General features: G+C 41.4%; 2 protein-coding genes across 6 annotated transcripts in view; both read right to left on the bottom strand.

Annotated features, from left to right (window-relative positions):
* Positions 1–14,724, bottom strand: part of LOC135240821 (collagen alpha-3(VI) chain-like) — a 65,784-nt gene that overhangs the window by 19,627 nt on the left and 31,433 nt on the right. For all 5 annotated transcript variants that reach the window (XM_064310785.1, XM_064310787.1, XM_064310786.1 and 2 more), the window contains 17 exons: positions 8,436–9,041; positions 7,360–7,965; positions 6,548–7,153; positions 5,587–6,192; positions 4,631–4,965; positions 4,392–4,470; positions 3,708–3,853; positions 3,247–3,339; positions 3,008–3,061; positions 2,247–2,318; positions 2,101–2,127; positions 1,967–2,011; positions 1,617–1,670; positions 1,414–1,476; positions 1,103–1,168; positions 552–605; positions 187–222 (listed from right to left, as the gene is read on the bottom strand). In XM_064310785.1, the coding sequence (XP_064166855.1) occupies positions 187–222; positions 552–605; positions 1,103–1,168; positions 1,414–1,476; positions 1,617–1,670; positions 1,967–2,011; positions 2,101–2,127; positions 2,247–2,318; positions 3,008–3,061; positions 3,247–3,339; positions 3,708–3,853; positions 4,392–4,470; positions 4,631–4,965; positions 5,587–6,192; positions 6,548–7,153; positions 7,360–7,965; positions 8,436–9,041 (3,548 nt within the window). The remainder of the gene's footprint in view (positions 1–186; positions 223–551; positions 606–1,102; positions 1,169–1,413; positions 1,477–1,616; positions 1,671–1,966; positions 2,012–2,100; positions 2,128–2,246; positions 2,319–3,007; positions 3,062–3,246; positions 3,340–3,707; positions 3,854–4,391; positions 4,471–4,630; positions 4,966–5,586; positions 6,193–6,547; positions 7,154–7,359; positions 7,966–8,435; positions 9,042–14,724) is intronic.
* Positions 12,062–13,912, bottom strand: LOC135240825 (collagen alpha-3(VI) chain-like). Its single transcript, XM_064310794.1, has 3 exons — positions 13,619–13,912; positions 12,699–13,295; positions 12,062–12,376 (listed from the first exon to the last, which is right to left on the bottom strand). The coding sequence occupies exons 1-3, from the start codon at positions 13,644–13,646 to the stop codon at positions 12,207–12,209; spliced, it is 795 nt and encodes a 264-aa protein (XP_064166864.1). The 5' UTR covers positions 13,647–13,912; the 3' UTR covers positions 12,062–12,206.

The raw sequence follows: 14,724 nt of genomic DNA, 5'->3' as shown, positions 1-14,724 counted from the left end.
TCAGTAAGGAACAAATAAAAATAATATGCTGTCAGCATACTATCGACAGTTAAACAAATGAAATAGCAGGGATTGTGCTGGTATGGGAATCCTGTGTGGGTGGCGACAGGAAAGACTGCATGTGCTGGCATAGTGGGACTGAGAGATTTTGATCTTCCTGATGCTTCTCTCTCATCGGAAACTTACAGGTTGTCCAGGGGGACCTCTCCTCCCATCAGCACCCTAACACAAAAGGAAAAAGAGGAAAATTTCACATCCTCGGCCAAATCAGACACATCTCACTGGGGTATTCTCAAACCATGTACACAAATTGTTTTTAGTGTTATGTACTAGAATTAAAAAAACTATCCATTGTGTAATATATAATAATAGTGTACACTTTGGAAGGACAGGAATTTACCATTGTAAAGTAGTATCACTATCACAATTGAATAGTTGAGAGGTAAACTCCTTAGCTAGGATTCAGTGAAATGCTTATAGACCTTTTCCTGAGAACCTGCTGTGCTACTTACTGATATGTGGTTATCTAATAAAGGACACAGAACTCTTACCCTCCTGCCTGGTTCACCAGGGCCACCTTGCTCTCCATTCGATCCTGCTTCTCCCTGAGAAACAGAAGAGCAGCACATTTTCATGTTGCACAACACTTGTGTTCATGTTTTATAACAAGACCAGGTCAAAACCTAGTATATGGCTGGACCGGCCGACCAATGGTGTAACTTCATAACTTGGCCGACCAATGGCGTAACTTCATAACTCGGCCGACCAATGGTGTAACTTCATCACTCAGTGACTCGGTCACAGACATTCGCATTTATAGGCCTGGCCCCGCTGTTGCGGTCCAGCCAAAAAAGCAAAAATGAAGTACAGTATGAACACACTCAGACAGAAGGTGGGACATATTTAAAAGGAAATTTCTCAGATTGCTCTTGGACACATTGGACACATTCTGGTCCTTCAGTAATGGCAAACAAGAAATCAGAATGCTTTTCCATGCTTGCGGTGTATTGAAGCTGCTTCTGAGAGAGGGGTGGAATGAAGGAGAGCCATGACCCACTCTGGTGAACAACACAAGCAGTTGAAGCAGTTAACGGTACATTACCACTGGTCCGACATCGCCTGGGTCACCCTTTGGTCCTCTCTTTTTGTTGTCTTCTCCAGTTACACCCTGAAAAGCAAATTTACATATCATTTGGATATAAAGCACATTACACATTGAACGTTATATCAACACATAGGTATTACACAAGTCATGAACAAGACTATTTACTCATTTTCAGGAGTACTAAACGTTCTTAGTCTCCTACACTTACACAAATAGGTGTAAGTAAGCCATCTTTCACCCAGCCCTAGGAATATGCATTCAGCTCAGATATGAAAGACCACATAGACTGAATCACTGAATATACTCACTGGGTCTCCTCTAAGGCCAGTCTCTCCTTGATCTCCAGCCTGGCCTTTAGCACCTTTAGGACCCTAAACACCAAAAGGTACAATAAGGGAGATTCACAGTTTTAGTACCATTACTAAACAATGGGACAGGACATAAAATGCTCCTGTATGTATTTGTGTAAGTGGTGGGGTGGATTTTGTGGTTGCATGTGTAGGCTACTCACCCTACTTCCTGGGTTTCCTCTGTCTCCTGGAGGTCCTGCCACTCCACTTGTTCCCTTGGGAATGGAGGAGGAGTAAACAATTACACCCAATCACTCAAACAAATAGAATTTGTTTGGGCAGGGTTGTAAATTAAGATGTGCAATGCATAAACAGTGGCAATGAGTGATGAGCAGGGAAGCTGCACTTTGTTTGCTAAGCCAGCCTCAAAAAGGTATGTGAAAAATAGTTAATATATCATCAGTTTTCCTTATGTAAGGTATTGCTCTGAACCCTACATTTTTAGGCATATTTTACAATTTAAGGTGGCTTAATAATTCAATGTGATGGACTGGCCAAAAAATGTCCTTACCTCCTCCCCATTGATTCCATCCAGACCGATTTCTCCAAATTCTCCCTGTCATAAAATAAGTAAAAGTTAAAAGACTGCAGAAACACGGAAAGTGAAAAAAATGTATAGGTGAATGAATCACGTGGCAGTGTTACCTTTTCTCCGGAGTATCCCCGAGATCCCTGCATGAAAGAAAGCATCAGCATTAGTACTGCATCCCGGCACAGACAGTTTCAATGGGGACGGTGTGATCAAAAGGGGATCAAGGTCCTGTTTTGGACCCTACTTTGAGGGAACTCACCTTGACTCCCCTCTGTCCTGGACAGCCCTGGAATCCCTGGGTTCCATTCACACCTGGGGGACCTCTCTCACCCTGTCAGAGAAAAAATACATATATATCATTTTTTACTATGTACAATCCATTATTTCTGCATAAATGCAAATATGATGGAACAGGCCAGGGAACAGACAAGGTAGATTAGTGTGGTTTATATAGATTGCTAGCTTTTGGAGGTGACAAATATGAAAAAATATGTTGGAGGTGACAAATATAAAAAAATATGTTTTTTTCTTGCACGTTATTTCAACACTGCCAGCTGTTATGGATAAACCTGTCCAGCTGGACTTGGACTAGGACCCTACAAAGGAGGATGAAGTGTAGGAGATGAAAGGACATGCTGTGGTAAGGCATGGCAGAATGAACATAAAACATAAGAGGGGAGATTCACTCTGCCAAAAGGATTCACAGTCAAAGCAGCAGAAAGAGGTTTGTGAAGCGAGCTTCACAAAGTAAAGAGGCGGGATGAATGAATAGAGGAGGAGGTTAAAGTTCAGCTGCAGAACTGTGAGTATGTTCAGCAAGGAAGCTAGTGAGTGAGGAATCATTGTAATGACACCATGAGATTACCAAAGGAGGAACTTGGGTTTTGCGTAATTTAAACGACTAAGTCAAGGAGGGGGGTGGGGGGGCATTCTCTCACGAGGTTCCACAGAGCCAGGGGCCGAATAGGCAGGATGTAATCAGAGGGCAGAGATTTGAACATTCATTCAGGTGCTACTTACAGGGCCGCCTTCATCTCCAGGATGTCCTCTGTAGCCCTCCCCTCCAGGTCCACCCTGGCAGGAAAGGAAAGCTCAATTAACAAAAATTACCATTTACTGAACCTTGCTTATATTTTCCAAAAAGACTTAATGTAGAATTTTACAATGGTCATTCTGGAACAAATCTAACCACATAAACAGAGAAACAAATTGACAGACAGGCAGACAGACAAGCAAACAAACAAAAGAACAGTAGTAACCTTAGGTCCAGAAGCTCCAACAGCTCCTCGATCCCCCCTCTGTCCAGTGCACTTGCATGGCACCGAGCAGCATTCTCTTTCTGCAATGTTGTCCTAATAATGATTAAAAAATCAAAGTCAATTGGGACCCCAGCAGGCATTGTGGAAGTTTTCTGGCTGTTGAGTTTTGCTACACACAAACTTTATACTTCTGTTCAGGATCCACAGAAGCAAACAATTACACACAGTGCAGTATGAAAGGGGAGGCTGAGTGGAGTGATCGTATGCAGAATTTATATGGGTGTCTGTATGACCGTCTGAGAGCAGTGTGTGCTGAGCCTTTTGCCTGTATATGGGTGGGCATATTAGTCCTTGGGTGTAGTAAACTGGTGTGTGTGTGTGTGTGTGCGCACAGGTGTGTGTGTGCATGTGTGTGTGTCTGTGTGTGTGTGTAGTATGCTTTTGTGTGTAGTACTGCTCACCAGTTCCTCCATAAGCTCGTAGTCCAGGTCCAGCAGGTTGACACGCAGAGGTTTGGTATAGCGGAAGCCCCGGCCGAACTCAAGCAGCACAGCATCTTCAAACCGGGGAACTCTCTCCAGGCCAACCAGGATGAAACTGTTCACACCTGCCAGCATGAATCACCCACGGTTTACAGGGACTGGCTGTGAATCATTGAGACTCTTGGAAAATGACTGCCTATTCTGGAGAGGGAAATGAAGCTGAACCTCACAAAAACTTGCATCTTACTTTAAGGGGTGATGGAACACAAAATCAAAAAAGGGACCTCTATCAACAAGACCCTGGGCTGGCACCTCAAGCACATTTTAAGATCTCTTACAATATTTATTTTCCTTTGAAAACAACCCAAATTTGTTATAGTTCAATTTTTTAACAGTGATTATTTTATACGGTATTCTACAGTATATGCATTTTGAATTAAAACCTTATGTTGAAACAAATGTGCAATGCAACACTGTAAAAATATGTATGTGTTTTGTAGGTGTGTTTTACATGGCCTGGTTACATTTAAGTGTCCAAGATAACATAAAATTGTCCATCCTGGGATTAATTACATATAACCAAAACTAACCAAACATAAAGCTTATGAATGGGGATTCAGTTCAATGTGCAAATGCCAGGAAATGACATGAATCCTTTTTCACCTGAAACACGGAGAGCCTCAATACGCTCCTTCATCTGCGCAAACTGTCCATCCAGACCATCTGTCAGGTGTATCACAACCTAAACATTTGTTATGAGAAAAAAACAAAAAACAACTGACAACACCATTTTACTGTCACAACTAGCTTCATTATTCTTTAATGTTATATATCTTAATCATGAAATAAACATAAATGCCAAAAGTAACCAATAAAAAAAGTGATAGCACATGCAGACGCACTCTAACAACATCTGTGGCTCTGTTGCGGAATCTGGCGGTGTAGGCATCAATGGTCTTGGCATTGAGGACGTAAGGGCCGCGGGTGCGGAGGGCTTTGAAGGAGTCAAAAAGCTGGGCGTGGTCTCCTGTGAAGTCCAATTGGACGGGTTCGGAGGCGGAGTCCATGGCCAGGATGCCGACCTGCACAGAGGGAGCCTGTCCAGATGTGCAGCTGATGGCTTGCATCTGCATAATCCTCTGGAGGATGGCACCCATTTTGGATTCCAGAGACCTTTGGGCACTAAAGATGTTCTGTGCTGACACGTCAAAACCCACCAGCACCTCAACCTTGCAGACTGATGAGACAGAGCAAACCACAATAAATATATAGACATATATAAAAATGTATTTAATAAAATAATAAATTTCATAATATCTGTCTTTGAACATTAATGCAGCACTCACATGTGTAAAATACATTCAGAAAGACTGCAGCATTTCAGCATGTTTTGTAGAAATGCATTTCAACCAATCTCACTTAGCAGTTTGTTAGTCAAAACCTAATGGTGCTTGTGTATTAGAAGTGCTATGCACACATTCTATGCCATGCCTAGTACAACTAACACATGTCATTATTATTTGTCAAACACAGGTTTCCCACCTCCTGTCTTTAAAATTGGGAGGAACGGTTTTCAAAACATTTTAATTTGCCCAAAATCAGGAATTCCTTCTTTAGTCTATAACTTAACAGATACTGGGTTTTGTGAGATACATCTGAAGAAAAAACAACTATAAGAAAATAAGAGCAGACATTGTTTAGAGACAACATTGGTGCAACCCTCTAGTAGATAATGTTGGTTTAGTGGTAATGCTACAATAATTCAGATGCATTGTGGATCCAATGATCAGTCAGAGACATAACTTTTCCCCTGTGCCACTAAGATAAGGGAAGAGAAGAATCTGCCCTATTTCCTTACCCCTTGTGGGCTCTTGCTCCGCTGTGCAGTGTTTCTGGCCCTTCACGTCATCGTCCAGAGTCTGCAAGATCTGTTCGTTAAGTTCAGAGAGCTCCTGGAAAGTTCTGGCTCTGTGCACAGTGGTTGCCTCACTCCCCAGGCTGGAAAGCTCGTCCTCAATGTCGCCCACCCCGACGGCGTAGATCCGAACACCAGCCTTTTGGAGACCCAGGGCAGCCGACTTCCCGTCGTCATTAGACTTCCCGCCCTTAATGAGCATCAGGATCTGGGGCACGCCCTCATCTTTCCTGCTTCCCTTCTCCTTGGTGAAATGAGTCCCCTGAACGTACTTAATGGCGGCACCGGTGTTGAGCCTCTGACCTCCTCTGTACTCCGTCCTGGTGATGGCATCAACGATGTCATTCTTGTTCTTGTAGGTGTTAAGGTAAAACACGTCAGTCACGTCTGCAGCATAATGAGCCAGGCCAATCTGCAGGTTGTCTCTCTCCGTGAAAAATAGGTCAACAAGGTTCATGATGAACTCCATAACTTCTTTGAAATTGTCTCTGCCAAGGTTTATTGAACCGTCCACCAAAAATACAATGTCGGCTACTTTAGGGGATAAACCTTAAAAGAAGATAAAGGGGAGAATATTAGACCTGGGAGAACTTATATATTTATATGCTATCTCTTGGCCTTCATAAGAATTACATCTTATTTTCCTGTTAAGCAGATAATTATCAGTGAAGTACCCTAACTCCATTATTGCCTTATGCATCAGGTTTTAACCAGTTCTGATACTGGGTACAGCAGTAATTTAATTAGCAAACATGTAATTAAATACTACTACTACTACAACAATAATACTAATAGCTTGAACCCTCCAAGGTATATTTACGAAGGATAAAAATGCATATCTTTTTTTCCACAGCAATAAATAAATCATGACTGACTTCTAAAAATTTGTCACATATGAACTTACCTGTGTCATCAAAATCTGTGGGTTCAATGTCACCTGTAGGTCCCTTGCTACTAAGCCTGGTAAAGAACCTGTCCTGAATACCGGCCAGCCCTGGGAAACTGGGAATCTGAAGTACATCCGCTGGGGAGGTGGCAATCTGAGACAGCTGCCTGGAGTCAGCCGCACCGGCACCAACTCCTATGCAATTAACCCGCCTTTCCTTGAGCAGCGGGCCATAAGGCGAGACGTCTGATGGGGACCGACCCCCGGTGAGCACCACCAAGTGCTGGGAGGCCTCAGATGGCCTGACACCCGCCGATTGCTTGAGCTCGTTTTGTAACACGTAATCGATGGCTTCGGCCAGGTTGGCAGACCGCCCACCCATGAGGCGGAGCCTCTTCACCGCCGCCAGAACGTCAGGCTTCTTGTCAAAGGAGTTGAGAGAGAACTGCGTCTGCTGGCTGTCGCTGTACTGAACAACGCCCACGCGGACCTGGTCAGAACTAATATCCAGTTGCTGGAGCACTTTCAGTATGAAGTCCCGGATGTGGGCAATACCACTGGAGCCCACACTGTCTGATCCGTCAATGAGGAAAATAATGTCCTTTTTTCCAAGCGGGATATTACCTAGCATGAACAAAAAAATAAATGTTAAGAGAGAAAGAGGAAAATTCCCAAAATGTATTTTCCCAAAATGTTATCATTAATAAATTAAAATGTCTTAACTTTGACCAAAAATTGTACATAAATATTCAAATTACACTTCTGACAATAGTATTATTTTGCCAAAAATCATTTTTTATATCTCCAGAAATGTGTAAAATATATCATACCCACGTCCACTGGAGTACGAACGGAAATTATATCTGTTGTTGTCAAGGTTTTCACTGGTGCCAGCAGGCGTTGCTCAATATTGGGGAGTTCTTGAAAATCTGTAACTGTGAAGGCGTATTCAGGTTTCAAAGATATGAGCCGCAGCTCATCAGCGTTGGCATTCCTGCTTCCAATGGCAAGAGGAGCAATCGGGCTTAACTTCAGCTGATTGGCTGGACCCGAGACGTCGTCTGAGGACTTGCCCCCGGTGACCAGTACGAGGAACTGCGGGACCCCCTCTTCGATCCTGCTGCCAGCTGACCTCTGGTAGATGTTTTTGGACACCCAGTCCAAAGCTCGGCCTGTGTTCAGTCTGTTTCCTCCCTTGTTCCTTATCTTCCGCACTGCTCCTCGCAATTCCTCCGGAGTGGAATGTTCATTGAGGAGGAACTCCACCTTGGGTTCTTCACTGTATTGGACCACAGAGACCCTCACCTTGTCCAGGCCTACATCCAGCTTGTCTACAACCCTCCCGATCATATCCCGGATGTTTGGGAATTCACTACGCACTGTAGTGGATCCATCAATAAGGAAGACCACATCCCTCTTGTCTCCAGGCTGTGAAACTGCATTACAAACAGACAGTTTTGTTTCCATACATTTTGTGAATTTCAATCATGCAGGATTTTTAAAATTATTATTATTATTTTTTAATTTATTGTTATAAAGAGTACTAAAGTCTCATCCACTTTAAACAATATCCTAGTCTTTGATCCACAGCCACACTGTTAATGTTACTAATAGTAATAATAATTTAGTTATAACAAAAAAGCCACATTAAAATTCAAATTAATGGAGATGATCACATAAAAACAATTATAAAAATAACCTTCAACAAAAATGGCAGATTTTGTTCAGGTAATTTCTACAGCAATGTGTAAACAGCATTCCCCCAATAACATGTATCCGTCAAGTCAACGCAATTTAAATATGTTGAAGGCATGCATAACTGAAAGAAATCGGTTACCGAGCTTGTGAAAAAATCAGACAATCCTTGGTGTGAAAGATATAAAAGAAAATCACAGATATCACTCACCTGTTGGGTAATGGGGTTGCAAAATCCTAATTTCTTCATCTGACAGTTCTGTCAGAGTGGAGATGAGTCCGTCCTGAATGGTAAATAGGCCAGGGAAATTATCAATAGTGTAAGCGTATGTTGGAACATAGGAAACCATTTGAAGCTCCTGGGAACCTACATCTCTGGTTCCAATACTGAATGGCACCACCCCTGACTGTTTTAATTTTGTGGCTGGACCTGTAATATCATCTGAAGATCTGCCCCCTGAGACTGCAATCACAAACTGTGGGACGCCGTCTGGTCTTCTGCCTCCACGTGTGGGGTCTAATACATCCCGGCTGACAAACTCTATAGCCCTCCCCAAATTACGCTGCCTACCCCCTCTGTGTCTCAGGCCTTTTATGGCATTTAAGACGCCTTCCTTGGTCGTATGGGAGTTCAGGTAGATATCCCCACTTGCAGCATCACTGTACTGCACCACACCAATCCGGATTTTGTTCTCTCCAACGTTGAGATTTTCCACGACCCTGCGGATGAATTCCTGGATGACTGTGAATTGCTGCCTGGTGGCATCGGAACCATCAACCAGAAAGACGACATCCTTCTTTGGACCCTGGCTGTCACCTACAGGAAACAAAACCAAAATAATCTGTGTTACTAATGACCCTGCAATCAGAGAAAACTACAAGCCAAGTAAATATTCTGGACAATTTCTGGGACTTAATGACATTTTCAAACATGGTATTTGTGTTCATTTTTAATAAGTGCACTTTTTGATCAATCTGAATCTGAATCAAATATATATAGCAAACACCACATATTGCATTTATGAACAATTTAGGAACTGTGTATCAAAACAATTATTAGCAAAAATAAATCATCTTCTGCATTATCCTCAAAGGGAAACATTATTTTAATTCAAAATATCAATATTAACTTTAAAACCTTCAAACCCAGACAGAGCTTTAACACACAGCAGTCAAGTAATCGCAAACTTCAAAGCATTTCTTGAAGGTAATACTTGAAAAAAAGATCAGAATTCTGAATGCAATTCCACCCATGGAATACATTTTGTGAACACTTCACATTAAATGAAAAAAATTCCAGAAGTTTAAAAGTAACATGAAATTGACAGTAAGTCTTCCCTTAAGAGCATTAAGAAAATGTAAGGAAATGTACACAACCAGCTCACAGCCATTTCACCGTGGTGGAAAGGCCACTACTCATGAATGATCCCAAGAGAATAATAAAGTTTAATGTACTGACTGTGGCTGGCAGCCCCACATGGTGACACAAAATTGCCTCTCATGTCTAGAGATGGTAGACCTTCATTTGCCTGGGATGACAGTGACTCATCATACACCACTGACTCCTGCTGGGTGATTAGGCACCTGCAAGTTTGTCTGTTCTGCACACGACTCAGGTCTGTGCAAGCCTGACTTCTGAACTGCGGTGTAATGAGAGGCAGCAACTGCCATCACAAGCTTCAGAGGAGTGCTTGTCTGTGCCCCCACAGATTGACAATGGTTGTTGCAGCATGATCATGATTGGGCATTGCAAATTGGGAATAAAAAGGGGAAAAGGCATTTAAAAGTATAATATTAAGAATTTATGGCTGATGATATCAATGGCGGCAAACTTAAGAGTGAAATCTGTCAAGTTGTTCAGAATCAGTGTTTCTAGTTCCGTTTGCAATGCCCACGACCCCATAGGTTTTCGGTGCTGCAGATGGTTGATCAACATCATCACTGGATGTTTCACCAGTAAGTAATATGAGAATTTGAGGTACACCCACATAGCATCAACCTCCAGAGAATACAGCATTAGAATATCCATCAACATACTGGAGGGCTGCCCTAGTGTAACAGGACCTTCCTCTTTTGTGTCTGAGAGTTTGTATTTTATTAATGACACTGACTTTTTATGTATTTAGGTAGAAGCGAACAGCCGGAACCCTACTGTACTGCTGCTAGCCTCTCGCTGTTTTCTACCAATTTGGGGTTCTCCACCACCCTGTAAATGAAGTCGTGCATGGCAGGGAATCCATCCTGACTGCCATCAGAACTGTCAAATAGAACCACGATGGGCTATACTTTCCTAAATTAATGTCATACGGCGTGGCAGAGGCGAGTAGCGTACAGCGCCAAGTGCTGCACAGCACATCTGGATAATGAGCTGGATTATACTGAATATATTATAAGTGGGTGAGGTGCATATAAATTCATTAATAGCCAATAAAATGACCTCTTTTCATTCCCTTTTAGAGACGTGCACATTGCACAGGATGTACTGCCAATTTCCATAGTCTAAAACTGCAATGGAAGATGACGTTGAGGATGCAACAGAAGTTTCAAAGGTTATGAAGTCATCCATCAATCTAAGTTTGGGAAACAATGCAGTCTTAAACTTGGAAAGATATTACAAGATTCTAAAATGAAATCCTGAACAGGAAATATAAAGAAGAAATATCCACCAAAAATTCCTGTACATCACCCATCAGACACTTTCAGCAGTGATGACAAGTTTGTTGTTGCAGATTTAATAGGTCAGAAAATCACTAAAAGAAAATGCTGAAGTGGAAGTGAAGGAAAGTCTCAAAAGCTCTTCAGGATCTGCATTTCTTGACCCAAAAGTCAATAATAATAATAATAATAATAATAATAATAATAATTGATAGATAGATACTGGAAATACTGGAGATAATAAAAAAACCTTCAAAAAAAATATTGCAACAGCACAAAAGGTGCTAACCTGACTTCTAGAGACAAAACTGCATGAATATATTTCAGGCTGCATGTGTTTCAATGTCATCTTAAGATGAGTACTTACATTTGTAAATAAATAATATTTACGAACATAATCACAAAGAATAGAAAAGTGTATGTGTTTTTATATTTTCTGACTGATAAAACACTACATAAATGACGATTGTCTTAGAAAGTTTTAGGAAAAAAGACCAGTAATTATACAAAAATAAACTATGCAAGCATCATTATAGCAAGAAATTAACAAAATATAAGGGAGGAAAACAAAGGGGCACAAACAATGAATTGAATATATAAAAAGAACATAGATATAGAACAAAATCAAAGCTTTCACTGGATGCATAGAAAAGTAATAAAAATAACTGAAAGAAATGTAAGTGTTGGGTAGGGGATCAATAGAAATGTTGAGTATAAAATAATGAATAATTATGAATTGATCTGAAAGCAAAAAATACAAGCTGTAATTGCACAAAAAAATGACCATTAAATCCTATAAAAAAGTGAAAACAAAATGATACATTATCAAGGAATACATTTGCTAAAAGTCAAATGAAATTGAAAAAAATATTTCAAATATAAATATAGCAGCATACAAACATTCCAAAGCTGCAAATGTACGTTAATACAGAAAGAAAAGAAGTCCAGCTTACCATGAACTGTAGGTTTTTCTGATGTAAAAGGAAGCATGGATTTCCCAATTCTAGAGAGAAAAACTTCATGGATACTTGGAAGATTTTGGAATTCAGAAACAGAAAAAGAATAGCTAGGATCATAAGAAATAAGTTCAAGATGGTCAGAGCCTCTTGTCCCAATTGCAAAGGTCAAAACTCCAAGCTCTTTCAGTGCAGAAGCTGGCAAATCGACATTATCGTTGGACCTTCCGCCACTCAGCAGGATCAGTAGCTGAGGAACACCTTCCAGGCGTCTGCTCCCAGCAGAAGCGGTAAACACATTGTCCTTAACAAACTGGAGAGCTGCCCCAGTTTTGAGGGGCCTTCCTCCTTTGTGTCTGAGGTTTCTTATGCTATTGGTGACATCGCCCTTTGTGGAGTGTGTGTTCAGATAGAAATGAGCCTCTGGATCTCTGCTGTACTGGACCACAGAAACTCTGTCTGTCCTGTGAATCTCCATTTCCTTTAGTGCCATCAGAGCCATCCAATAGGAACACAACATCCTTTCTGGCCTCGTCACCGACTAAGAAAAATTAAATTGAAGACAAATGTCATCAATATAAAACATAAGGATAACTGCATGCTATTGCATGCTCAGTATTTTCTCAGAAACCAGAGAGCACTGATGAATCCTGTACTCTTTGAAATCGAAAAGGTTAACGGTGCTAAAAAAAAACCAATATCACTCAATATCGAATGCCATTACCATGCTAAGATATTTTACATCTGGGGAAAAAAATGTTAAAATCTAATTTCATGAATTAAATCATATTTGAAAACAATGGCAATTAATCAAGTAATGAAATTAAATAATTACAGTATGGCACTTGAAAGAACTGACATACCTATAACGGTAGGAGCTTCAGTTGTCATACGGACCACTACCGTGTCCACGGAAGTAAGAAGCTGCTCTTGGACACTGGGAAGGTCAGTGAATTCTGACACTGAAAGAGCATGACTAGGATCATGGGATATCTTCCGCAACTCTCTACTGTCAGAGCCTCTTGTCCCAATTGCAAAGGTCAAAACTCCAAGCTCTTTCAGTGCAGACGCTGGCGAATCGACATTATCGTAGGACCTTCCGCCACTCAGCAAAATCAGTAGCTGAGGAACACCTTCCAGGCGTCTGCTCCCAGCAGATGCGGTAAAGACATTGTCCTTAACAAACTGGAGAGCTGCCCCAGTGTTGAGGGGCCTTCCTCCTTTGTGTCTGAGGTTTCTTATGCTATCGGTGACATCGCCCTTTGTTGAGTGTGTGTTCAGATAGAAATGAGCCTCTGGATCTCTGCTGTACTGGACCACAGAAACTCTGTCTTTGTTCTCCTCCACATTCAGTTTCTCCACTACCCTTTGAACAAAGTCTCGCATTGCTGGGAATCCATTTCTAGTGCCATCAGAGCCATCCAATAGGAACACAACATCCTTTCTGGCCTCGTCATCGACTAAGAAAAATTAAGTTGAAGACAAATGTCGTCAATATAAAACATAAGGATAACTACATGCTATTGCATGCTCAGTATTTTCTCAGAAACCAGAGAGCACTGATGAATCCTGTACTCTTTGAAATCGACAAGTTAACGGTGCTCAAAAAAAAACCAATATCACACAATATCGAATGCCATTACCATGCTAAAATATTTTACATCTCGGGGAAAAAATGTTAAAATCTAAATTTCATGAATTAAATCATATTTGAAAACAATGGCAATTAATCAAGTAATGAAATTAAATAATTACAGTATGGCACTTGAAAGAACTGACATACCTATAACGGTAGGAGCTTCAGTTGTCATACGGACCACTACCGTGTCCACGGAAGTAAGAAGCTGCTCTTGGACACTGGGAAGGTCAGTGAATTCTGACACTGAAAGAGCATGACTAGGATCATGGGATATCTTCCGCAACTCTCTACTGTCAGAGCCTCTTGTCCCAATTGCAAAGGTCAAAACTCCAAGCTCTTTCAGTGCAGACGCTGGCGAATCGACATTATCGTAGGACCTTCCGCCACTCAGCAAAATCAGTAGCTGAGGAACACCTTCCAGGCGTCTGCTCCCAGCAATCGTAAAACATTGTCCTTAACAACTGGAGAGCTGCCCCAGTGTTGAGGGCCTTCCTCCTTTGTTCTGAGTTTCTTATGCTATGTGACATCGCCTTTGTTGGTGTGTGTTCGATAGAATGAGCCTCTGGATCTCTGCTGTACGGACCACAGAACTCTGTCTTGTTCTCCTCCACATTCATTTCTCCACTACCCTTTGAACAAAGTCTCGCTTGCTGGATCCTTTCTAGTGCATCAGAGCCTCCAATAGACACAAATCCTTTCTGGCCTCGTCCGACTAAGAAAAATTAGTTGAAGACAAATCGTCATATAAAACTAAGGATAACTACATCTATTGCATGCTCAGTATTTCTCAGAAACCGAGAGCCTGATGAATCCGTACCTTTGAATCGACAAGTTACGTGCTCAAAAAAAAACATATCACCATATCGAATGCCATTACATGCTAAAATATTTTACATCTGGGAAAATTAAAATCTAATTTCATGAATTAATCATATTTGAAAACATGCAATTATCAGTAATGAATTAAATAATTACAGTAGGCACTTGAAAACTGACATACCTATACGTAGGAGCTTCAGTTTCATACGGACACTACCGTGTCCACGAAGTAAGAAGCCTCTTGGACACTGGAAGTCGTGAATTCTGACACTGAAAGAGCATGACTAGATCATGGTTCTTCTGCACCTCTACTGTCAGAGCCTCTTGTCCAATTGCAAAGGTCAAACTCCAACTCTTTCAGTGCAGACGCTGGCGATCGACATTATCGTAGGACCTTCCGCCACTCAGCAAAATCAGTAGCTGAGACACCT

This window comes from Anguilla rostrata, chromosome 15, assembly GCF_018555375.3.
Source record: "Anguilla rostrata isolate EN2019 chromosome 15, ASM1855537v3, whole genome shotgun sequence".
Lineage (NCBI taxonomy): Eukaryota > Metazoa > Chordata > Actinopteri > Anguilliformes > Anguillidae > Anguilla > Anguilla rostrata.
The sequence above is the reverse complement of the archived record's forward strand: the minus strand, read 5'-3'. Positions and strand labels throughout refer to the sequence as shown.

What these genes read in the sequence shown, in the direction of transcription:
- LOC135240825 (XM_064310794.1), bottom strand. Translation starts at nt 13,646, where the DNA reads ATGACAACTGAAGCTCCTACCGTTATAG. An exon ending in TGAAGCTCCTACCGTTATAG is followed by an intron (nt 13,296 to 13,618) that starts GTATGTCAGTTC and finishes AATTTTTCTTAG; the next exon opens with TCGATGACGAGGCCAGAAAG. An exon ending in TGAAGCTCCTACCGTTATAG is followed by an intron (nt 12,377 to 12,698) that starts GTATGTCAGTTC and finishes AATTTTTCTTAG; the next exon opens with TCGGTGACGAGGCCAGAAAG.